This window comes from Notolabrus celidotus, chromosome 19 (assembly GCF_009762535.1).
Source record: "Notolabrus celidotus isolate fNotCel1 chromosome 19, fNotCel1.pri, whole genome shotgun sequence".
NCBI classification, from domain to species: Eukaryota; Metazoa; Chordata; class Actinopteri; order Labriformes; family Labridae; genus Notolabrus; species Notolabrus celidotus.
The window spans coordinates 17,168,784-17,194,419 of record NC_048290.1 but is presented as its reverse complement, the minus strand read 5'-3'; the positions used below and the strand labels follow the sequence as shown (position 1 = coordinate 17,194,419).

The window sequence follows — 25,636 nt, the reverse complement described above, 5'->3', positions numbered from 1 at the left end:
TGTTCTTGTAATTACCGAGTCTTAAGTTTGCTGAAATAACATCATGATGCAGATTAGTCAAAAGTCAAAAGTCAAGCTTTGTCAGGTCTGTCCTCAAGAGGAAAAGAAAACTACCTTTACAATGTTTGTTTGTTGAATGGAGGTCTATGAAAGAGGATCAGAGACACTGATGTTTTTTTTAGGTCTGACCTTCTTTGCAGAATGTTCCATTTGTTCTCAGAATTCTGACATCAAAGACAGAATTCTGGAACTCGGTCTTTGATGTCAGAATTCTAGAACACCTACTGTTGCTCTCCATACAGACTGTTTTTCCTGCTGAGACCTGATTGGTGGATACTACTCAGACTACAGACAGAGACCAGAACCCTTCTCAGACTAAAATCCTGACCCTGAGATCCAGATTCAACATGTTTGTGAATCAGAATCTGTAATTACAGGTTAGTTGTAGCTGAAAGAGGATTAGAGACCATGATGATTTTTTAGGTTTGACCTCCTTCACGGAATTTTCAGAACTCTGGAATTCTGACATCAAAGACAGAACGCTAGAATTATGTCTTTGATCTCAGAATTCTGCAGTTCTGTCTTTGATCTCTAGAACATTCTAGAACACCAGCTGTTGCTCTCCATACAGGCTGTTCTTCCTGCAGACACCAAAGCCTGCTGATAGCATCCCTTTTCTCGTTCACAAGTACTTGTTAGCTTCCTGATGAAAATGCATACAGGACTGAAAAGTTAGATACGGATTATGTTAGCACATCCCATCATATTCTGGAGTATCAGACATATCGTGGAGCATTTATCAGTTTGAGAGACGGGGATCTTTTTCCTTCAAAGTGAGTTGCTCCGAGTGGTCTGATAATCACATTAACCTGTAACTCCTGTTCACTCCCAACCTCTTACATGATGTTTGCCACATTCAAAACAACACAACAAACCTGCACAGAGCCGCCTTACATTTTCAGCGGACATCACTTTATAACCTTTCCCTATCTTCTGACTTCTCTGGTGTCCCAGGTTCCTTGAATGCACCATGTAGAGCTCAGAGTTTTCTTTTCTGCATCCCCCCTTGCGGATAGACAAAAGCCCGGCTGTAGTCTCAAACGTGATGGATTATCTCTCTGCGTTTACTTCTCTTTTTCCTCGTAATGAAGTGAACGAGTGGAGGAAGTTGTTCCTGCAAAGTGATGGATGACAGACGGAGGAGGAGAGAAGTTTAATGATGTTCAAACATAAAGCAGAGTAATTCCTCTGATCAGTTCACAGAGACGAGTTCTGCAGAGAGACAGCAGGGGGCACTGTGGACACACACACTCTGACTGTGTGTGTGTGTGTGTGTGTGTGTGTGTGTGTGTGTGTGTGTGTGTGTGTGTGTGTGTGTGTGTGTGTCCAGTAGCAGAGAACAGCTGGCTGAAGCCATTACAGCGGAATCACTGGAATCCATCACCTCATCCTCCTCTCCTCTCCTCTCCTCTCCTCTCCTCTCCTCTCCTCTCCTCTCCTCTCCTCTCCTCTCCTCTCCTCTCCTCTCCTCTCCTCTTGTTTCCTTCTATTTCCTCTCCTCCCTCCTTATTTTACACCTTCATCTGTCATTTCTTTTCTCTTCTCCTTACGTCTCTCTGATACCTTCTCCATCCTTCCTTCCTTTTTTTGTCTCTTTCTGACCTTCTTCACCTTTTCTTCTATTCTCTTTCATGCTTTCTTTTCTCCTTCTAACCTTCCTCCCTCCATCCCTTTCTTTCCATCCTTCGTTTTTTCTTTCTTGTTCTATTCTGTTAAGTACTTTATTTTTTTCTTTCTCCACTCCTTGTTTATCTCCTCATTTCCTTCCTCTCTTTTTACTTGTCCTCCATTTCTTTCCTTCCTCACTTTATTCTCTTCCATTGCAGTTTCATCCTTCTCTCATCCCTCCTTTCTTCAGCCTTATTTCTCTTCCTTCCTTTTGATCAATCCTCTCCTCATTCCCTTCAACATCCCCTCATCCTTGTCTCCTCCATCCTTTAAATATTTTCTTCTCGTCCCTCTCCCCCTCCCTTTGTTTTCCATCTCCACCTTTCAATTCTTACCCCTCCTCCTCCTCCTCCTCTTCCTCCCTCTGTCTTCCTTCTTCTCATATCTCTTCCCTCCCTACAGCCTTCCTCCTCCTCCTCTCTGCCTCCCTTTCTTATCTCTCTCCTCCATTAATTTCCAATTCTCTTCCTCTTCCCTCCTCTCTCTCCAGCTGAATGTGCTTGTCATCCTAAATCGCTCTCGTTCCTCCTCCTCCTCCTCCTCCTCCTCCTCCTCTCCTCCCTCTTCTTCCCTCTTATATTCCTCCTCAGCTCCCTGAAACAGAAACATCTCTGCTTTTCTCTTTTACTTTGTACAAATCTTGTTTTCATCTCTTTGATTTGAAACATTTTCTTGTTTCTGTTTTTAACGACACGTTAAGAGCAGACTATCTGTTTGGATCTTCATCAGGAGGAACGTTCTGCTCATGCTCAGACGGTGTGACAGGACCGACTCTGCATGTGTGTTTAAAGGTTTATCATCTGAGCATGTGCAGCACTTTCCTCCTCATGAGGATCAGTCGGGTTGTTGCAGATCTTCTGTCTTCTGACTGCAGCTTTAATTTAAATTTAATACATGTATTGTGATTGCAGTTTTTATGTCATGTCTCTGCTCTTTAAATGTTATTCTGATTGTGTCTGATCATATTTTACTTATGTTTTAGCATTTTTATATTTCATTTTCTCACTTCCTGTGATGGCTGATTTTGTGAAATTTCCTTAAATGCTTTAGAGAAGAAAAGAGGGTTGGCGATTTGATCTCAGCTCCTGCAGACACATGTCGAAGTGTCCTTGGGGAAGACACTGAACCCCAAATTGCTCCCTCGGTTGTTCAGCGGTGTGAATGTGTATGAATGAGATTAGCTAACACTTACTATAGCAGCCTCTACCATCAGTGAGTGAATGTTTGTGAAAGTGACGAGTAGTGTTAATGAGCTTTGAGTGGTCAGAAAGAGTGAAAAAGAGATATAGAAGTACAAGTCCCTTTAACCATTTACTTTCTATTCTGAAAAAATAAATGTCCTTTTATTTTGAAAGGGCGCAAAGGGCACTGCTGCTAGATGATAACGTTGCAGTCAATGGAAACATCGATAATTCAGTGTAGTGTTTTAGAGGCATTTTGATACGTCGGGAAAACGCTGGCTAAATCGTCAAGCTGTGACAGGGCCATTACTTATGACCCAAACCTACATCAAGTGCACGATGCTGGACTGACAACGCTTGTAGCTGCACCTGGTCTTGTTATGCATGCTCATGTGGACGTTCCTGCAGTGTTGAGTGTTGCGAAATAACACAGTTCTATCCACTCTCCTCTCCTTTCGAAATATCTGCAGAAGTTCTGGATACTAAAAACCAAAACGAAAATATTTCAGACAGAAAAATACAGAAAGTCACAGAGCTCGATTGACAGGAAACTGTGAAGGTCTGTAACCAAAACCACCATCATAAAGCAGCATAATCATTGATGTATTCAGAGAGGACTCAGACGTTTTGACAGCTCGGAGCTGACAGCTTCATTTACAGAGAACCTGAGAGCGATCACACCAGCAGGGCGGCGACAGCTCTCCGTGTCAGTCTGACAGACGAGAGAGAGCTTTGATTTATTCTAACAGGGCTGTCTTTTCAAAATAAAAGCTGTCTACTTGTTGCCTTTATCCCTTTTTATTAACCATCCTGTGACAATTCATTTTTCTGTTTTTGTTACCTTAATAAACCGACTCGTCTGACTCTCTAAACTTACGTTTGCTTCGTCAAATAGAGCGATCCATGGCAGACAGCGCCCTCTGCTGTTTGAAAATGATTCAGATGCTGATTTTAACTGTCTTGTAAAGCATCATTACATCCAAAATAAATGATAACGTATGATGCTTCAAACTCTTCAGTTTGATGTTATTTTTAGTCTCAAACAGAACAAACACAGTTTAACGGGCCGCGTCTCATTGCATCTCTTTGGCTGCGTTTTAATCTAGATCCAGTCTCAGACGCTGGCCCACATTCTGTCTCTCTCCTTTTATTACTTTGCCTGTTTTGAGAAAAGGAGGCAGACGTGTCCTCTGTGTTTGTGACAGCAGAAATAATCACAGACGTCCTCTTTAAAGAGCTGACGTCGCTGAGTTTGAGGTCAAGGAGCTGGACTGACACTTTAATCAACAGCAGAAACAAAACAACATGGACGAAAACATCTTCATATATCAAAATGTGCTGTTTGTTTTATTATAATGTAGAAATAAAGTAATTTATAATGATATTATTGTGTCTGTGTGTTTGTAGGGAGCAGGAGCTGAAGGTGTACCAGGCCAGGAGGAGTCTGGAGGAGGCGCTGATGGCTGATGGTTTGGCGCGGGCCGCCGAAAACACCCGAGAGCTGCTGGAGGGGAAGAGGGCCTGAAGACGGATGAGGAGGAGAGAAAGAGAGAGACAGGTGAGCGGTGTTTTAATAAACCAGCTGCAGAGAGGAAACATGTCTGTGAGCTCATCAGAGGATTCAACGTTAGATATCGTCCTTTAAAGGTACAAGACCGGATCAAATCTTTAAAGAGGGACGTTTAAAGAAATAAAGAGATCAGGTGATCCAGTTTGGGTTTCCAACTTCAAGATAGCTACTTATTTTCTCTGTCTTTCCTTCCTCCCTCTATCCCTTCTTTCTTTCCACTCTTCTCATCTTATATTTCTGTTCATCTTTTTTTTATTCTCAATTATTGTCTCCCTCTATTCTTGCTGTCTTTCTTTCTTTTTTCTTTCTTATTGAGATAGATTTTTAAGTGTTTTATTTTGAACTGTTGCATTAATAAAGTAGTTTGAAAAGTCAAAGTCTTGTCCAAAATATTTCACCAAATAATTGTTAATTTTACTCTTCAGTAAAAACCCATCATCGGGTGCCTAGCAGTTTAAGGATGTGCATGCACCACATAGAAATATTTTAAAAACACTTTCGGGATGTGTCCGTTTGTGTAGAGTTTGACGCCCCCAAAGTAAGACGAAGTAGGCAGCACACAGACCCACCTACAGATTTGGTCGTCTGTGCCTGGATCAGGGGTGCATCTCGCTCGGTTGGAAGTGAAGCTTCCAGCAAAGTGTCTGCCCCCTGGTGGCTGGCTGCAGTATAGGTCAAAAACTCTGCCCCCCCCATTAATTTGAATGGGGCTGCAGTCAAACTTTAAAAAATAAATACACGTCGTACGAATGTTTCTCAGATCCGTATGCTGTGGTGATATGTATTATTAATTGACTGTTTTGTGTTCAAGGCCTCTTTTTTCTGAAAAGTTTCTTTTTTGTTAGTTATTAGAAGTTATAAAATGGGGTTTTACTTCCAGGTTTGCTTTGACTGACAGCTGCCGTAGAGGGAAACTCTATAGGATCTTGTGACGCTGCGCTGTAGGGCGGAGCTCGTTACCGCACCGACACTGAAATAACCGTGGCAACCACAGAAATTCTGTGGCTTCGCAGACTCTGGCTGCACAATGTCTGCGCCCAGGAGTGGGGTTTTTTGGCTTCAGAACCGTACAATGGGACGAGGTGGAGCAACGCTGTCCATTTTTATTTACAGTCTATGGTCTGGATCAGTTTGATTCTGTTGAGTTTATCTTTGAGACATTGTGACAAAAGGAAGATGTACCTAATTAAAATACAAATCACTTCCATCCACAAAAAACAATTTAAAGAATCAGGACCTGAAGTTTGATTTTCTTAAACTGACAGGTGTTCTTTAAGAAATCAACATTAGTAGTGTTTTAAATTTGTTTATGAAAGAAAGAAGAGTACAATGTCTGCTAAATGCCATTGTACTAAAAATGTTAGAGACGTCTCTCTGAATGTGCAGATGGTTTTTAGAGACAGAGGTTAGCATCAGCAAGGTGTCATGGAAACACAGGGAGCCTTCAGGTGAGCTGAGGTGAGCTTCAGTCAGAATAAGAGAAGAAGAAGAAGAGTCAGAGAAGAGGAGGGAGATGGTTTAAAAAGTGTGAGAACATCATCCTTTAAGGAAACAAGTGTAAGACACATTTTACGGCACCCAATATCGATTCAGAGATTATTTTCTGATCTGCATTCAGTGCTACAGAGATGAATCCTCAACAGGTTACTGATCACACACGTCACATTAAATCAATCTGCAGAAAGGAGTCCGGAACATTTCACCTCCAACTGTTGCCACTGTGGCAAAAACCTTAGCTTCTGTTGGCACACCGCTCACTTTACGTTATTCCTTACTTAAAAGATAAAGTTAGAAACATGAGGTCTGAAAGAAATGACAGGATGAAACAGAGATAAACAAAGAGTGTCATAAATAGATGAGGGGCAGTAGATACCATATGACCCACGTTACAAGTCATCAGTTCTGCGGTTTCTAAACTTCCTGTTTCACTGAATGTTTATCTAAGTTAACTTCCCTCCTAAAGACTCCTGCATGTAGAAAGCCCTCGAGCACAGATATCACTTCTTCTTTTCGTTACCCCGAACACGTCATGACATCTGAGTCTAAAGTTTACTGAACTCAAACTCTAATAGTACTTTTAAATAGACTGGTGAAGGAACGAAAGCGTCTCTATTAAAACCAGTTTAACTTTTGAATAACTGAGATCTGATCCATCGCTTAAATGAAGAGTTCTCCTCCTGAAGAGATTCATATTCTGATCCACACTCTGCACAAACTCAACTTTTTTAACCCTCCTCTTTCTTTCAGACTCTGTGACGTTTTCTTTTTCATTCTCAGTCCATAAACACACCGTTTCATATGCATTCTTCGATTTTGTAAAGCAGCAGTTTTTGTGTCTTTTACCTCTTTAAGCCCCAAATCCCAACAAATGTTATCCTCAGACTCTTTCCAAACAGAGCAGGTCTAGACCGTACTCTACGTTCAATTATTAACAAAGACCCAACATCAAGACAGGATCAGATCCAGTCCAATCTTACAGACAGGACTCAGTCTGATCTCATCTTAATCCACCATGAGCAGAGTACTTTGCAGCTTTTAGCAAGTTACAGTGGCAAGGACATAACATAACATTCAGAACATGCCGTACAACCGACATTTGGAGCTCTGACGTTTGTCTGATTTGTCACCACTGAACCTCGCTGCACATCGGATTGGTTCCTCCATTTACATGCAGGATAATATTCGTAGGTCTCATCCAGCAGAGCACAATAACAGGCCATCGATTTTCAGAATCAGAATCAGAAATACTTTATTCATCCTGGTGGGAAATTCAGTAAAATGAAAATGAATGCCCGGTAATGAGTAATAATGCAGAGCTGCAATGGCTGATGGGTAATCTTGCTGGTCCACTTCCTGCAGTGAGAAACAGTTGATCAGTTTTTGCATGCTGCAGTTTGAAACCTGGCTTACCCTGAATGACCTCTGCAGCTCACCTCACAGAGAACTCCTGCAGGATGAGATGCACCCAACGATACGCTCACATCAGCATGTTAGCATGTTCAGTGACACTTCTACAGGCAAACAACATCACATGACAAACTACTGAAATACAAAACGATTGAAGCACTGAAGCACGTCTGAGGAGGTTTGAATGACTCAACGTTTGTACTGCAGTCTGAACGTGAGGAAAGTTACAGATCACGGCTTTAAATGTCTCAAACCATGGAGAAGTACAACCAATCTGCTGTGTGTGTGTGTGTGTGTGTGTGTGTGTGTATTGTGTGTTGTGAATGCTGATGTGATTCTTGGCGTCTGATTGAAACTCAGCCATGCAGCAGACTGAGTGTGTGTGTGGGTGTGTGTGTGTGATTGATGGGCTGTGTGCTTGTTGTTGTTGGAGTGTGTGTTAATGGTTAAGGGAATGTGTGTTTATGTGTATGTGTGTTTATGTGTGTGTGTGTGTGTGCGTGTGCGTGTGTGTGTGTGTGTGTGTGTGTGTGTGTGTGTATTGTATTACAGTTTGTTTGGTTATCGGTTATATTTCACTCCGCGGAGCCGGTAAACAAAACCAAATTAAAAAACATTCACTTTCACAAGTTCCCACATCCATCCATCATCCCTCCGTTTCCCCGCCGCTCTTCCAGGTCAGGGTCTCCGTTTAAAGGGGCCGCAGACCAGAGACTCTACTCTGAGAGCAGAGAGAGGAAGAGAGCTCAGAGGTTTGTTTGTTAAATAAAGTATTTCTGATTCTGATCATTTATATTTAGTGTGTAAAGAAAGAGAGAGAGAGGAGAGAGTGAGATGAGGAGGAAGAGAGATCTCTCTGGTAGATTTATTTCCTGTAACCTGACGTTGCTAGATTTTTAAATGATGACCTTAAAGCCTATATGATTTAAATATAAGTTCTAGTTTTCTTCTTCTGTACATTTATTCACCATATCAAGGTTATCTTTCTTACTTTCTTACTAAAATGATCTTAATTACATTAACAGACAACTGTGTGTAGACAGAGAGGGGCGGAGATGAGGCAGAGAAAGAGAAGGAGATTGCACAAGAGGAAATATCGTCTGTAACCGTATGCTGTTTTAAAATGAACAGAGACTTGATTTTATTGTCGGACAGAGCCTGACATCTGTCTTGCATCACCTCAGCTCCATATACAACAAAAAACACAACATACAAGTGTTACCTCACTCTGAGGCGGCCTTGTGGGGCTGACAACAAACCACAACAAGACGCTTATAAAATCATAAAAACACCTACAAAAACTTGACAATATAAGGTGACAGATGTATTTAAATATTGGAACAAAGATCATCTAAACTTAAGTTGAGATGAACAGAAACACAACAAAAGCACAGAAATCCCCTGAAGGAGAGGCAGCAGGACAGCTGTGGGCTTTTAATTGCCCAAGCCCAGGTGAACCTCGTTGTCTTAATTAAAGGTGACATATTATGCTCTATTTCATCAAAATATATTGGTCTAAGAGGTCCCCAAAACATGTCTTTAAAGTTTATTGCTCAAAAAACACTTTGAAATCAGATTTTGGCATGCCTGTAAACCCCCCTTTTCAGCCCTGCTCAGAACAGGCTGTTTTCTGTGTCTGTGCCTTTAAATGAGAATGAGCTCTCCGACCACGCCCCCTCAGGAAATAGATGTGGCCTTGGCTCTCCAGCACATTAATCTAATGTTTACATGTTGGCTGAATATACATGGCTGCTCACAGACCCGCGTTACTTCAACCCTCTGAATTTGATCCAGAATCTGATCCTGACGGAGAGGCGCCTGCAGCAGGACCTTTCTGAACGATTGGTCACAGATTTTGTGTTTCTTGTTGTTTTATTTTTTATGTCGATTTGTCAGTGTGTCTTGGTACACAGCTACGAACATGTAGCTATGTGGCTATGCTAACTAGCGCTAGCACTTTTCCATGAAAAATACAAATCATCCACTAGATCTTCAAATCTGCAGACGTGAGGAGTAAAACCGACCTTTGTGTTTATTTAGACAGCCTACAACTAGCATGCCTCCCTCCTAAGCTCCTTGTTAGCACACGTGTGCAGGTAATGAAAAACAGAGGAGGAGTTGAGTTGTATTTTATACAGTCTATGGGCTAAACAAGCTCCGAGCTCTGACTTCCATTACAGACCGGATGGCGTTTTGATGTATGAAAAACACAGAAAACTGAAACGGCTTGTTTCAGCACACATTTACAGAAAGGTGGAGAAATCAGAACAGGGGCGGATAGATTTTTTCATTTTCGGGGGGTTTGTAGACATGCCAGGGACACATATTTCAGGTAGAGAACCATTAAAAAGTCAATTTTGCATGATATGCCACCTTTAAGATTTTCAGCAGGTGAAATGTAGATGAAGCCGTCCTGCAGCCGTCACACACCGCACATGTGACGCAGCCTTTAAACAAACTGACTCAGCCTGCAGTAAATACAACTCACCTTTAGATTCAGCGCTTCACCTGCACTCTCGCTCATGTTGCGTTTAAAGTTAAAAAACCCTCTCATGTTAAAAAACGAATCCACGGAGGAGATTTTTATCCACCTGTGAATTAAAGGTCGTCAGGGCCTTTAATTCGGGACTTCCTCTGATTGGACGCACTCTCTCTCAGGAAGCGGCCCACGTTTCTGACCGATATTGAAGCTTGGAGCAATGGAAAACTTTTATCAACTTTACCTTTAAACTGAAACCAGGATCAAAGATGAAGCTTCATCTCTTCCACCAGCGGCTCCGGAGTATCTCACCCCTGCTCCTCTCTGAACTCTGCCTGAACCCGGCAGCGGTTGTTTTGTAGAGACCAAAGCTTCACGTCAGGACATCTGCAGAGAAATCTTTCTGTCTGCTTCATCCAATAACTGGTGTGTTTACCTCGTAGTCCAACGAGAGCCCACATCCAAGTCTCAGTGAGTTGATTTTGAAAGCACTAAACTGCAGATATGAAAATACAAAACAATACGTCTCTGGAGGGAAATACAACAGATCAGACATAAAAACATTACCTCAGAATCTGTCAGACATAAAGAGGTGCTGACTTGTCAGACCTGAACCTTTGTTTGGTTTGAAGTTTGCTGTTTGGGATCAGCAGGATCGGAGGTGTATTAAAGCTAAGAAACATCTTTGAACAGGAGGGATCTGAAAAAAGATGACGTTCTCAGAGGACATCATCATGCAAAAAACCACAGACCCAAGACCCTGGTGAAGTGGTCAAACTGAGGCCAAAGCCACACCCCCTAATTATGTCTAATTATGCAAAACTAGCCTGAATTTATCAAAAGGATTAGTTAAAAATAAAAACTGCCTGTGTTCAGTGGTCATGAGTGAAGAAATGAGGAACAGAGACTGAGACGTTGAATTCTGCTTCTTAATATCAGCTCTAAAAGGTTCCTTGGGCTTTTGGAACCAGCCTCTAGTGGACACTAGAGGAACTGCAGCTTTTAGAACTTCTCTGTTAGCTTAATTTACCAACAGAAGTCACAGCAAACAATCTGACATCTATAAATGCTATTGGTATCTTGATCCTTCCTCTGCTCTTTGAGGGAAAACATGACTCAGAAATGTTATCGTCCCTTTTTATTCCCCTGGATTTCTTGCCTAGTGTCCCCAAACTATGCTGACTTAATTTTATATCAAGGTTCAAATGCTCAAGAACAAGTGCCCCCTTATTGGCTTTATTATAGTTTTTATTATAGCTGGGGTCGTGTACAGACTTTGCTGACTGGGGACAAGGGTAGCAGTCACCATTTCTGTCTCCACTACTCATATCAGCTGCTTCAACCTGAAACATTCAAATATCAAACAGATTCCTGTGTATGTTTTTTTTGTTTTATAAACTAACTGGGGCTGTTTCATAGACTGTATAAATAATGGACGTAGTATCCGTGACGTCACTCGTCTGTTCCTGAAGCGCTGTTTTGAGGCCAATCATTGGCGGCAGCCATATTGGAAATGTTCAACTCATAACACATAACTGCTGTCAAGCTAGTGTGAGGTAAAGAAGCCGGCTTTGAGCCTCCTCACCAACAGCTACAGTGTTCCCGCCTGTCAATCAAGTCAGCTGTGCCTCTCATAATGGAAAACTCATAATCTCAATATCTTTGAAATTGCAGCGTTATGAAAAAATTCCCCCCCCGTACAGTGTGTGCCGATCGAGAAATTAGCTATGCAGACTTGAGTCTGATTGATTAATTTCTTTATTCGTAAGGGGGCTAAATTTCTGCTTAGCTCCACCCCTTTGTCTGTTATTAATCAGGTCAACAAAAAAGTTAGGGTGAGTCAGCATTTACAAACATGTTTCATACCGTCTATGGTTTTAAAGCTTGATTCTTTGAGGCAAACATCCTCAAAGAAAGCAAACCTGCATCTAAGTTTCACAGAATGACTCATGACTTATTGAAAACCCTGATAACGAGGACGCAGCGTTGGAGGTCATCACTCCTCAGGACAAACCCTCCGTCTTCATTCCTGCTGAAGCTCTCTGAAAATCCAGATCCTCAGCGTTTGTTTGTCCAGTCAGAGCCTCTGTATATTTCCTCTGTAAGTGCAGCCGTAGTGATGTTCCTGTCATGATAAATCTTTTATTAATTGAAGCTGCAGTCATGTGTGTGTTGTCAGATGGATGGTGTGTGTGTGTGTCTGGTATTTCCTCTAAAAGCCGACAGATAAGGAGGTGTTTTTTTCAAAGCACATTTGTTTTCTGCGGAGCGAGAATCGTCCATTAATGCAGATTTATGCAGATTGGCTGGATGGAAGTCGTTTGGGCGAAAAGAGCCGCTGAGAGTCGAGGAGTGATTACTAATGGGTTTTTATAGCTGGACCAGAGAGAGAGGGCAGCGGCTAGCCTGCGTGTGTGTGTTGAGTGTGTGTTGAGTGTGTGTGTGTCTCCTGGGCCATTGAAACAACCATTTTAAATCTTCCCAGAATCTCTAACTGTTCACTTGGTTTCCTGCCGCTGTGACTCTCGATGCTGCTTCCTGATAATTTATTTATGTTTGTTTTATTGCTGAGTTGCTTATCCTCCTTCTTCATCTGTTTGTTCTGTCGTTTCCTTACTTTCTTGCGGTAGGTGGCAGTAACACGCTAACGCTGCCTCAACGAGGACAGAAACAGGTCCAACACTTTTTTATTAAAGTCCGACAGAGAGAGTTTGGACAGCACTTTTTTTATAGCTCAAGTCCTCCCTTACTCCGGCTGCAGTGATGAATGTGCTTTAGATTCTAGTGCTAAAGTGCTGCCAGCAGAAAACAATCTCTAGTTTCAAAAGTTCTCATGCAGGAAAGAAGAAAGTTAGCATGTTAGCATCCTTACTTAAAGCTCCCGTGGGGAACTTTTCGATTGTGTCAACTTTGGCGCCTCCTTTGGACAAATTTGAACTCTACATCTCTTTGCTGTTCGGTACATGAGTGAATGTTTGCTAAAAAAGAAATCTTCTTCCTCTACTTTAAATTTCCAACTCATAATGAATCTTATGCATGATTAATTAGAAAAACGCATGCTCTTTATCGCTTCGTCCGACTCATAACTGTACCTCAATAATCAACTTTCATGTCTGTTGTTGTTGCTCGTAAAGACACAGCAGTATTACTTCCACAGGGAGCTTTAAAGATTCCTTAAAATGATATTCAATCAGAGGCTTGTCTATCAGTTAAGGCTGCTCTCATGTGTCCATGCATGTTGCTCTTCCGATTCCTCTCCTCTCTTCCTGACCCAGTTTCCTCAGAGACACAAACAGAACTTTTGGATGCTCAGTGACTCAGCAAAACCAAAGCTAGCTAACTCATAAAGATTCATAGCTGTTTTCAGTGATCTTCCTCTTATGAAGACACCGCTGCAGAAATAATCTCTACAGTTGCTCAGCACCCAGACTTTCGCCACACCCTAGCCTGCATCATGCCCCAACGTGCAACAATATGCACGCTATTTAAGAGACAGGACAGTGGATAGAGTAGAAAACTGGGGACAGAAGGTAGGGAATGACATGAGGCATAACGGCCAAATTCCACCAGATCCGTATCTGGTTCGTCTCCAAGCCGTCAACACACTGGATCTGATAGGTTTCTATTCTAGTCAATGTCTTAACTTCCACTGGATCCGCTCCGTTGTGTTCCAGTTGCATGTCTGATCCAGCAGGTCGGAGCCCTCCGGATCAGATACACAAGACTTCTATTTCCGGATGCCAGAGCATGACGCATCAATCTCAACAGAGCAGATGGAGCGGGACAGGAAGTCAGGCACCAAAACAAAACGAAAACATCCGGTTAATTTTCAATATAAAACACTCTGTGTTATCACCAGATCGTATTTCACTTTACTACAACAACAAACCTTCATGATGAGCGGAGCCAGGCCTGGAGTCAACAGGTCAGAGGTTTTCAGAGGACCAGAAAGACATCATGGATGAGCTGAGGAGGAGGAGAATCCTTGAATTAGTAATTAAACTCAACCGGTGGGTGTTGACGGACGGATCTGGTGAAAGTCCCGTGTGAGGCCTCACTCGCTCGTCCGCTTTGAGGACAATAGTCTCAGAATATTATGTCTTCAATTGAAACACTGAGCTAGGTGAAACCCCAGGCTACTAAAAAACTTGTTTTTGAGTGCAAGATATGAAAATAAGTCAGAGCTGTTTTGGAAAAAACTTGGAAAATCTGTTCCTAAACGACCTGAAAAAGACTCACAAGTTAAAACTTAACACTTCAGTGCTGATGAGCTAATGCTGCCACGTTTAATATGCTAGTCAGAGGAAGAAGACGGATTCTATTAATTCCCATGGATGTGCTTTCATGAAGACATCAGAGTGAGGGGCCTGCTCACGAACAAGCACCTTAAAGCAGTTGCTTTTTTCAAGGGCACCTCAGCAGGGCTCAGGAGGTGAAATGGCACCTCTTCAGGAACCAGTTGCAACTTCTAGACTTTGGTCCATACTGGAACTTGACTGGGCGACCCACATGTTGCCAAACAGAGTCTCTACAGACCGAGCGAATGCAGCCCAGCAGTACCCAGCTCTGAATTTAATCAGTTGAGTTGGATTTAGCTTTTAAATACGAGTCAGATCAACCTGAATACGTTTGAGATGCTTCACCAAATGAAGGACGTCAGTAATGGATGTCTGGGCGTGTAGTCGCTGCATTAACGTCAATCTACATACATGCAGAATCTGTTAATAGAGATTATAAACATTAGCTTGCAGCCTGCTCTGAAGCACCGAGACTCGATGAGCGTGAGAGAAACTGTGTTTTTATGTGAGAGTGCTTCAGTCAGTGTTTTTACCTGTTTGAGTTCTCGGGTCCATTTCTCTGGAGCTCTGTGAGTAATTAGACTCCGGGTAAAACCTCAGTGATGGATGACCACTGAAGGGTCAGATATTGAGCTAGTTTGTAGACTTTAGATCTTGCAAACTTGTTCCAGCCTCGCTCTGCAAAGAGGAATTTAATGTTTGAAGTTCAATAAAGATTCTGACGAAGCCATTCACTGACTCTTATTGAGCTAGCTTAATAAATACTGTCTTATCAGAGACACTTTGTTGGAGCTACACAGCTGTATGCTTTTTTTCCCTTATTGATAGAACAGCTGACGTTTCATGCATAGTCACTACTTTGAATAGCTGTTTAAAAGGGATTTTTCTTCTAAATATTCAGATTTTGATTGATTTTGACCTCTTTGGACCTTAGTTCGTCCCCTTACACAGTGCCACCCACTGGCCAGTCATTGCAAGTGCACCAGAAAATCAACATGGCCGACAGAAGGTCTGAAATCAGCTCTTAAATCTTTATTTTCTAGAAGAACTCAGGTGGAATTTTTTTGTAACATTTAGTAATAAAGGAAATAAAGTTGTTGAACTTCTCAAGTTGTGTTTTATTTAGGTACAGGGAAAATTCTAATTAATTACCTTTGTATTTATAACTAATATTATTACAGAGGCCTTGATGTTCTTGAAAACACTCAACGTGGATTAACTTTTTCCTGTAAACTATTTGATTTATGTCGTCAAACTGTGCCTTGCAGGTTTTTTAAAACTAAATCCAATCCAATCCACTTTATTAGTATAGCACATTTAAAAAAAAAATCAAGTTTAGCAAAGTTCTGCACAGTGAGGTAAAATGAATTAAAACACACAGAAGATAAAACGCAGTCAGGAAATAAAATAGAATAAAATAAAATAATCATAATAAAACACTTTTAAAAAATAGTTAAAAAACACACAAAAAAGCAAAATATATAAAATAAATAAAACAAAAAACACTGTAAGAGCAAATAAAAATCCAACCAATATTGTACACAAGTTATTATATATTTTTTTCAAAATGCATTATTCTGATCGAAGATTAAGTTAGATCCTTGCTCGACACTTAAATGTTTGCTATTGTGCTTTTCTGTCTCAAGTTATAAACTGTTGGAAGTAGTTTGAAGGGAAGGTTTCAAAACTCAAATTCAAAAAGTGAAATTGATTGCTCTGTCCTTCTATAATTCATTCATGAAAGTTCTGCTTCAGCATGACTTTCTCCTGTATGAATTTCTGGAAACATTACGCATGCAAAAATAAAATTACCCTTCAAACAATGTCACATACTTTTAATCCATGTGTGTGCAGAACCTTTTTAGGGGTTAAGATCAGATCAAACACAGAAATAAAACTGACATCCATCCTTTTATCCTCTTCTGTTAAAGACAAGAAAGAGGAAAACTCTAAATTTGGCACTGCTCCTTTAAATGTGCAGACTGCTGCTGTTATCTGATCGAGACGAAAGATTCTCTCTGCTGACTGAGAAAAGACTGTGACCGTTTGATACCGCCACACAAACAGGCTCGCCTCTGTCTCTAAGTGTGTGTGTGCGCATGTGTGTGCGTGTGCGTGTGTGTGTGTGCGTGTGTGTGTGTGTGTATGTGCGGGTGGGTGGGTGCGATTATTAGCTGTGTATCTTGTAATTTCCAGAGAAGCTGATTCAGACTCCTGCAGCATTTTTTAGCTGCTGGTAATTAGTGGTTGTTGAGACTGAGAATTATCTGCTTCAAAGTCATTCAGCAGGCCGATAACTGCTGAGTGTGAGCGTGCACGCTGTCAGTCAGTTGAATTGCCTCGATTAAGCTGCAGATTATCAGGATTTTCTAATTATTAGGGAGTAATTAAGGCTGAGCTGAGGATTATCAGACCGAAACATGAAAATACTGAAACACTGAAAGACAACAGTCAGACACAGACATGTTAATACGCTGAAACACCAAAACAATGAAGCAGAAAAATACTGAAACAAAGACTTCATGTTTAAGACGGTTTGGTGGGTTAACTAAACCCTGTGTTCTCCTTACGTAAGGCTGACAAATCAGGTATGGAAAATTATAGTTTTTGGGACCATCAGCATCGATGTGGTGTTTCCAATCAGACCAAATGGTAAGGTAGGATCCTAAATGGAACAAAGAGGGTTTCATAATGGTAAATATAGTTATTCAAAGTCTTATATTTAAAGGGAAGGACTTACGTTGCAAGGTAAAGGATGCAAAATGGCACAAATAAATATTGTAAATGGATATAAGGGATGCAAACAGTAAAGGTTGGGTAAACATTGGACACTTACAGATTAAAAAAAAACTAAAATTCAGTACCAAATTAAATGGATTATTTACAAAACAAGGTAACTCTGGGATATTCAAAATATTAAAAAGGGTTAAAAATGGAGCAAGGGGAATAAAATGGCACACTTAAGGATTAAAAAATGAAAATAAGAAAGTTAGAGGAAAACCCAAGGTACCCAACAAAAATGGCACAGTGATAGAGTTAAGATTAGGAAGACGTGAAGAAGGGATGCCAAATGGAGCAAGGGGAACAACATGGCACAAAAGAAGAAGGTATTGGAAGAAACCCATACAAAATTTAAATGGGAACACAACGAGGAGATCCTAAAGTGGCGCAATTATGGATTAGGAGAGGGTTACAAAAAAAGGGATTCAGAGTGGCACAATTTAAGAATTACAAAACAATTTGTGTATTAAACAAGGTTTTAGAACTGAGTTGTTTGGGTGGATTAGGCCTTTAAATTACATGATTAAAATGATAAATTAAACCATAATGGTATTCAAATAGAAAAGAATATTATTCCTAGAAGGGATGCCAAAAAAAATGGGTATAAAATGGACAAAATATATGATGTAAATGGAAAGTAGGAGGTGTTTGATACTGCTAAATGAAAAACTTAAGAAGGTCAAATGTAGATACAGTGAAATAAAAAGATGGGATTCCAAATGGCGCAATGGTTGATGGAAAAAATAATAGCCTAGGGGTTCAAAAGGACTGAAAATGTAATGAAAAAAGGTATTTTAACAACATAAATAATTTAAAATAGGAATATGGAAAAGAGATCCAAAGGTAGGATGAAAAAAGACATGATAAAAGGTTCAGAAATGGTTGAAAAAAATAAAGTGGGACTTACGGTGAATTTAAAATGGTAAATAAAAGATTTAGACCAAGGGAAGAGAAGTAAAATGCATAATGTGGGATGGAATTGAAGTGCCAGGGATTTAAATGGCGCTTTCTTTTTAAAAATATTGTACAAAGTCAAACTGTGGAAAGGGGGATGCGAAATGGGGCGAAGGGGTTAACAACGTCAGTTTGGCATAAATCTTGTTCCTTTACTTCGTCTATTCTGATATTTTTATCAGAGGAACATTTCTTCCACGTATGGGAGTCAGAATGTTCTCAGGCACTGGGAGGAAAACAGGGACGTCCAATGGGAGGAGCAGAACATGGTAGTGTTTGATATCAGTGGTGCTCCCCTGTCGTGTGAACACTTGGCTCTGCTGTTTTATGTATAATTAAAATGTTTTCAGTCCGGTTAAAGGCCTCAGCAGACAAGCATCGTAATTGTAGCCCCTCCCCCCTCTTTAATGTAGCAGGGGGAGGAGGTGTCGAGGGGTTAATGGAGAACCTAATGATTAGCATGGAGGCTCTCTGCATTAATTGGACATTTTTTTGTCCAGAGGCTGTATTTATAATTCCACAGGAGGTGGGGGAAGACGGTTTGCTCTGCCGAGGGTTTTTATTAAGACAAGCTAAACGAATCAATTTGGTTTAATGGAGAACAGGGGGGAAGGGGGCGGAGTTTCGTTCAGAGGTCTCTGCAGAGAGCCTCATGATTATATTCACGCTTTATCTGTTATTAGGAGACACCAGCGTAGAGCTGAGTGCTCATTAACACAAACACATGTTGGCACTTAATTACATGTGACGGCTGTGTTTGACCTTCCTCTCCCTCTTTCCTCCTACCTTAAAGCCGAGTCTGAACCTTTAAAAATCATGTTTTTCAAAGACTGTCAGCGTTTGGCAGGAGGTGAGAACACCGTGCAACATGTAAAGAAAGAGGTTAACAGCTCTGTTTGTAGGTGTGTTTATTTTGCAGATTTATTTTGCATTTTTAAAGATAAACTTGGCAAAAAAAAAAACCATTTTAACTCTGACAAACCATGCACAACACAAGGCAGAAGGGATGGAAGGGATGATGTTGCCGTTGCATGGATTGCAGGACAGGATGTTGATCCACTTTTCCCTCTCAGAGGTGGTCCAGTAGCTCCTAAGGCTGCTATCACATCTGTGTCAGCTAACTGTCATTATTTCCCCACTCTTAAGACAAGCCGAAAGTTTTTGCCACAGTCTCAACAGGCAGATACATTCGGCTGAAACTGGTCTGAAGTGTGTACAACTTGAGTCCACCGTTGGAAAATCAATCCTGATGCAACAACTGCACGTTTTGAAGCTAGTTTCAGGTTCTTAGTCTGCGTCAAAAGCTTGCAAACTCATCAGGATGAAGATATGTGTGCATATTTTTGTTGGCATTAGCTGCAAATGAGTCTATTTAGCAAAGAATGTTCCTTTTTGGGGGTCAAACCAAAACAGAAACCTCTTCAAAAACACCTCAAGGCAGAGAACTTCATTAAGTTTGAGCTGTCTCTGGTGTTACTTTGGTAAAAAGCTTCAAATCTACAGATTAATTTGTGAACAGTAAATCTAACCATGTCTGTTTCTCTCTCTTTCTCCAGAATCCTTCTGCTCACCAGCCTCAGGTTTATCATCACCACCATCATCATCATCATCCTCTTCATCTGAACAACAAACCAAAAAAAGACCACCAGAGACAGAATCATCTGAACCGTTATCTCGTAACCCTCAACGACAGCCAGGAACACAGAAACTACAAAGCTTTTCCAGAGCGTCAGCGATGAAAACAACACCAGCAACAACATGAACATGTCAACAAACAACTGCACCAGCAACAGGAACCCGGCGAGCAACAGCAGCAATATTTCCAGCGTATAGCAACAACCCAAGCCTTTAATCTCTCTGTGATTTATCATATGCACAAACTTTACGACTTTATAATCGCTCAATTTTCAAATACAGATACATGTTTGTTTTTCTTTGTGTCATAAAGGTGAAAATAATATGTATAATAAATAATAAATAAATATAATAAAATCATCAGCGATCCCAAAGTCAGGTTGCAAACTGCTGGACGGCTTTTGCTAACTCTTCGAACTCTTACTGTGCTTGATATTTTTGGATGTTTGTGGTGTGTGACTGTCGTGAGTTTTAAAGAAGTCTTCAGGGGTTTTAATGAAATAATGAGAATTTACATGAATATGAAATGGAACAATTGCTTATTTAAGAAAAATTTTATACCTTAAGAGGACATATGTATGTGTACATTCTTGGACTGGAGTAAATAAATGATTATATTCACAATCATCTGATGTCTTTAATTTTATACCTTGTCAAAGCTGAAGATTTACACTAAGGTCGTCTAATACTTCAATACTTTACAATACCACATGCTGTTAAATGATATGAAGCCTGTTAATTTAACATTTTGTAGTGTCAAAAAGCCTCAAAGCTTATAATTAAAACAAATCAAGACCCATGTTTTCATCAAGAAGCTGTCACGAGCAAAGAGAAAGAGGATCAATGGTTGATCATGTAAGGATAAAGTGTCTCTCTGTTCCGCCCTCTGTCACACACACTACACCTTCTCATTCACAGTTTGGTGAAACACTAATGTTTTCTACGAGTCCTCTTGGTGTTTCTTAAAGATGCATGTCTGTTGCTGACAGAGAGCAGAGCAGAGAGGCAGAAATGTTATCTACTCTCTTTGTGTTTATCTGTCCCGACCTTGGACGGTTGGCTGGGAGCTCAAAACCACTGCACAGGAGCAGACACCCATAAAACGTCAAAAATAGGAAGGTCTGAACATACAAACTCCAACAAACTCTTCTTTTAGATTATCATTTGTAATTCAGATGTAACATTTTGTTTTGGATAAGCCGTGTGTGAAATGTTGGTCTGTCTTCAGGGACGTTTTTTTTCTGTACCTGGATATTGTGTAGGTTATTTATTTATTTATTTATTCTTTTATTTATTTATCTATTTATTTATCATCATTAGTAATTATTATTATTATCATTATTATTATTATTATTATTCTTATTATTATTATTATTATTATTATTATTATTATTATTATTATCATTATCATTGTTATTATTATTATTATTATTATTATTATCATTTTATATATATTTATTTTATATTCATTTATTCATTTATTGACATTATTATTTTTTCTTTGTATTTCATTATTTTTATTGTTATTATTATTATTCTTATTATTTCAAAATTTTTTATTCATTTATTATCAATTTATTTTGTGGTTTTTATTGTTTTATAATAATTTACGGGAATTATTATCATTATTTTATTGTATTTATTCGATATTTATTCATTTATTAACATTATATATATATATATTTATTTATTTATTATTATTATTATTATTATTATTATTATTATTATTATTATTATTATTATTATTATTTTATTTACTTTTTTATTTTGTGCAGGTTGAAAATCAAACAACAAAATTAATGTGTTCTGGTCCCATCAATTCATTTTTTGTTGTTGTTGATTTGTTGTCGATATCATTTGAATTTCACTGCCATCATGTCAAAGTTTTCTGGTATCTCTTCATCTATCTTCCAGCCTGCTACTTAATGTCCTAATCCTTCTCCTGCTCCCATGAGGATGAACCCTTCAGACGTTCCTGACCCGCTAACCTTCACTCTGCGCCGCCCTCAGATCGAACTTTACAGGTTTTATCTCTGTCTGGTAGCTAACTAATCAGTATGTTGTTTGTTCTGTCAGATTCTTGGCTCCAGCTCCCGGTCCAGATGTTGGCCTCTGTATGTGTGACTGTATGTGATTGTGTGTGGTGTGTGGTGTGTGGTGTGTGTGTTTGTGTGTGTGAGACACCCAGTCTGCCAGCTCGACTCTCATTTGCATCTGCTAATGGCTCCATGATGCCAGTTTCTGATCACGGCAACTACACATTTAAATTCCTGCTTCTTTGCCAGATGCTCCCTCCCCTCTCTCCCTCTCTCTCTCTCCCTCCCTCCCTCTCTCTCTCTGTCCAGGGATTCCTGTATCCATCCTGTAACAGCGTCTCTCCGTGCTCAGCATCCGAACACGGTGGCGGCGGAGGTTAAACAGGAGGCATGAAGCTGCTGCCGGTGATGATGCTGTATCTGATCATGATAAAGCTTTCAGACATTAAAGCCATGAACCAGTCATTACCAAACAACTCAGATTTATCTACAGCCTCCTCTCAGGATTCCAGCAGATTGCTGCAGGTGTTTGCTCCCGTCCCGACAGAGAAACACCCGAGCCAGAGAAACTTCAAAGAATTGATAGTCATACAGTTATTTTGGGATAAAGGGCCCTGCTCTTTCAGGGAGCCCTGGAGCTGCATTTCCATTTCATGAACTTTCACAGGGGACACAGGACCTTTGGATGAACTCAGAACTCTTTCTCTGTGGGTAGCAGGTTCTAAACCGAGTCCCAGGGACATTATTCAGCTCTCTTTTCAGGGAACGGTTCCGTTTCCAAGTGGGCCTTCAGTGCTGAACATCTCTGAATGATTGAGTAATTGCTGTATTCAACCGGGGAGAGCTGCAAGCGGAGGTCTCTCAGACCTGCAGGTTTGGGTCTGCATCTATTCTTGTTGTTTGATGATTCTGACTGATTCAGGCTTGAGGATCATGAGGAACAATGAGCTGGCTGATAAGGTGAGATTACAGCATGCCCAGGTCACACCTTTACCTTACACATAAATGACACCCAACCTCACACTCACAGAGATGAGAACATGTTAATAATTTAACACTCTCTGGATCAGGGATACTAAAAACCAGGTATCAGTGCTTGATTAGGATGTAAAAAGTTGCATCAGTGCATCCCTCTTGTTAACTAAACTAAAACAAACATACAGTATCTCACAAAAGTGAGTACACCCCTCACATTTCTGCACATATTTAATAATATCTTTTCATGGGACAACACTGAAGAAATGACACTTTGATACAATGTAAAGTAGTCAGTGTACAGCTTGTATAACAGTGTAAATTTACTGTCCCCTCAAAATAACTTAACACACAGCCATTAATGTCTAAACCACTGGCAACAAAAGTGAGTACACCCCTAAGTGAAAATGTCCAAATTGGGCCCATAGTGTCAATATATTGTGTGGCCATTATTTTCCAGCACTGCCTTAACCCTCTTGGGCACAGAGTTCACCAGAGCTTCGCAGGTTGTCACTGAAATCCTCTTCCACTCCTCCATGACGACATCAGCGAGCTGGTGGATGTTAGAGACCTTGCGCTCCTCCACCTTTCATTTGAGGATGCCCCACAGACGCTCAATAGGGTTTAGGTCTGGAGACATGCTTGGCCACTCCATAACCTTCACCCTCAGCTTCTTTGGCAAGGCAGGGGCTGTCTTGAAGGTGTGTTTGGGGTTGTTCTCATGTTGGAGTACTGCCCTCTGGCCCAGTTTTTGAAGGGAGGGGATCATGCTCTGCTTCAGTATGTCACAGTACATGTTGGCATTCATGGTTCCCTCAATGAACTGTAGCTCCCCAGTGCCGGCAGCACTCATGCAGACCCAGGCCATGACACTCCCACCACCATGCTTGACTGTAGGCAAGACACACTTTTCTTTGTACTCCTCACCTGGTTGCCCCAACACACGCTTGACACCTTCTGAACCAAATAAGTTTATCTTGGTCTCATCAGACCACAAGACATGGTTCCAGTAATCCATGTTCTTAGTCTGCTGTCTTTCGCAAACTGTTTGCGGGCTTTCTTGTGCTTCATCTTTAGAAGAAATGTGAGGGGTGTACTCACTTTTGTGAGATACTGTATGTCACCAAATAAATGAAGATTAAGGCTTTATTAAAAGAAAAGAGACAAAAAATACTCTATTCATGGCTTGGACAAGTTCTATTAAACCCTTCACTACAAACTGAGCACAGCGTGAGCTCAGGAAGGCCACAAAGTCAAGCTCCGCCCACATATCAGCTGACAACTCAGCTGACTACCTTCTTTGCAACTTAACTGGCATATTTCAAAATGTGCTTTCTATTTAAGCTTCTGCTGTGTCTGATTTTACTTTTAGCTGCTTACTCCACCTCTTAAATGGATGCAAACTCATCTTTCAACCTTAGTTTTTATTTCTGTAACCACAAACTTTTAATTTAATTTACAAACTGAGATTTAATGACATTTTTAACTCAATTTACTTTCTTTCTTTCTTGATCTTAGTTTTTAAAATATTTCATGTTTTCATACTTATGTTTGTTTAATGTTATATTTTAAATTGGATATTTTCTGACAGGGAATGGCCTTATGGAATTAACCTGATATTAGATCTATTAGATGTTGGGCATACGGGCACCCTGCTGGGGAGTCAAGAGGTCTGAGCCAGCTTCAGGCTGTGACTCCACACAGGAAGGATTCAATGTGCGAGTCTTAATCCTTGGGAAGAAGTCCTAAGATGAATCGAATGATTAAAGGTTCATTTTGGTTAAGACAGGATCAGTTGTGATTCTGTGTCCGGCGGGACACTAAGACTCTGCAAGTTACAGACTTCAGAGCAGTGAAGGAGGCTGATATTTATAATAATCCTTCCTAATTTAAATAAATAATAAGACCCAACACTGTATACTATGTACGCTAAGTTACAGAAGTATGGAGAGAGAGAGAGAGAGAGAGAGAGAGAGAGAGAGAGAGAGAGAGAGGGAGAGAGAGAGAGAGAGAGAGAGAGAGAGAGAGAGAGAGAGAGACACAGAGAGACAGAGAGAGACAGAGACTATAAAGTAAATTTGAATTGACAGAGAGAGACTACAAACTGTAGTCATCTATAAAAGATAAATGAAATTATTATTATCATTATTATTATTTTTGTTGTCGTTAGTATTATTGTTGTAATTATTGGTATTATTGTAATTATTATTGTTGTTGTTATTATTATGATTGTTATGTTTATTTTTATTATCATTATTATCTTTATTATTCATATATTTTCTTACTTTTATACTTCTATACAGCTCTGTTAGTTTAACCTTAGTTTAACATTGAATGTTATTATTCTGTAATTGTTTATAATTTTGTGTTTTATTTCTTTTTAAGCTTTAGCAATGATTACGTATGTTTTCCATGCTAATAAAGCCCTTTGAATTGAAAAAAATTGAAATTGAAATTGAATTGAATTTAGAGAGAGAGAGAGAGAGAGAGAGAGAGAGAGAGAGAGAGAGAGAGAGAGAGAGAGAGAGAGAGAGAGACTGAGAGAGACTGAGAGAGAGAGAGAGAGAGAGAGAGAGAGAGAGAGAGAGAGAGAGAGAGAGAGAGAGAGGGAGAGAATCTAACATAACTGGCTGCATATTAAATTTGCTTTATAAATACACCTGCCTACTAGTGTCATGTATCCTCACTGTTGCCTGGAGGTCTTTGCTGATGCCCTCCCTGCCTTGGCTTTTCATGTATGCATATGAAAGAGGTAGGAGGTGTGCTCCACCCGTCTCAGTCTTAGCCCTTCCGTGTAGGAACGTTGAAGGGCAGGGAGGTCTCAGAACAGAGCCAAACTGCCAAATATAACTTATTGCATGCAAATCAATAATTCTCTTTGACTAAAGTGCTCCTGACTTAAGTGTTATGACTTTTATTTTAGTCCTACTTTCGTAAAATCAGATTTGAACCATCATGTCCTCATCTAAAAAAATACGTTTTAAGGAGCTTGACCTTTGACCCCTCAGGGCCTTAAATACTCTGAACTCAATCAGTGAAATATCAACCTTTTTTCTGTAACACAAGAAAAGTAAAAAAAATTATGATTTCAC

At 40.2% G+C, this 25,636-nt stretch overlaps 1 protein-coding gene across 1 annotated transcript in view; it reads left to right on the top strand.

Annotated features, from left to right (window-relative positions):
* mbd2 (methyl-CpG binding domain protein 2) overlaps positions 1–20,160 on the top strand; it is a 39,840-nt gene extending 19,680 nt beyond the window's left edge. Inside the window, exons 6-7 of the mRNA XM_034710380.1 lie at positions 4,317–4,467; positions 19,455–20,160. Coding sequence (XP_034566271.1) covers positions 4,317–4,434 — 118 coding nt within the window. The 3' untranslated portion in view covers positions 4,435–4,467; positions 19,455–20,160. The remainder of the gene's footprint in view (positions 1–4,316; positions 4,468–19,454) is intronic.
* The last annotated feature ends 5,476 nt before the right edge of the window (positions 20,161–25,636 follow it).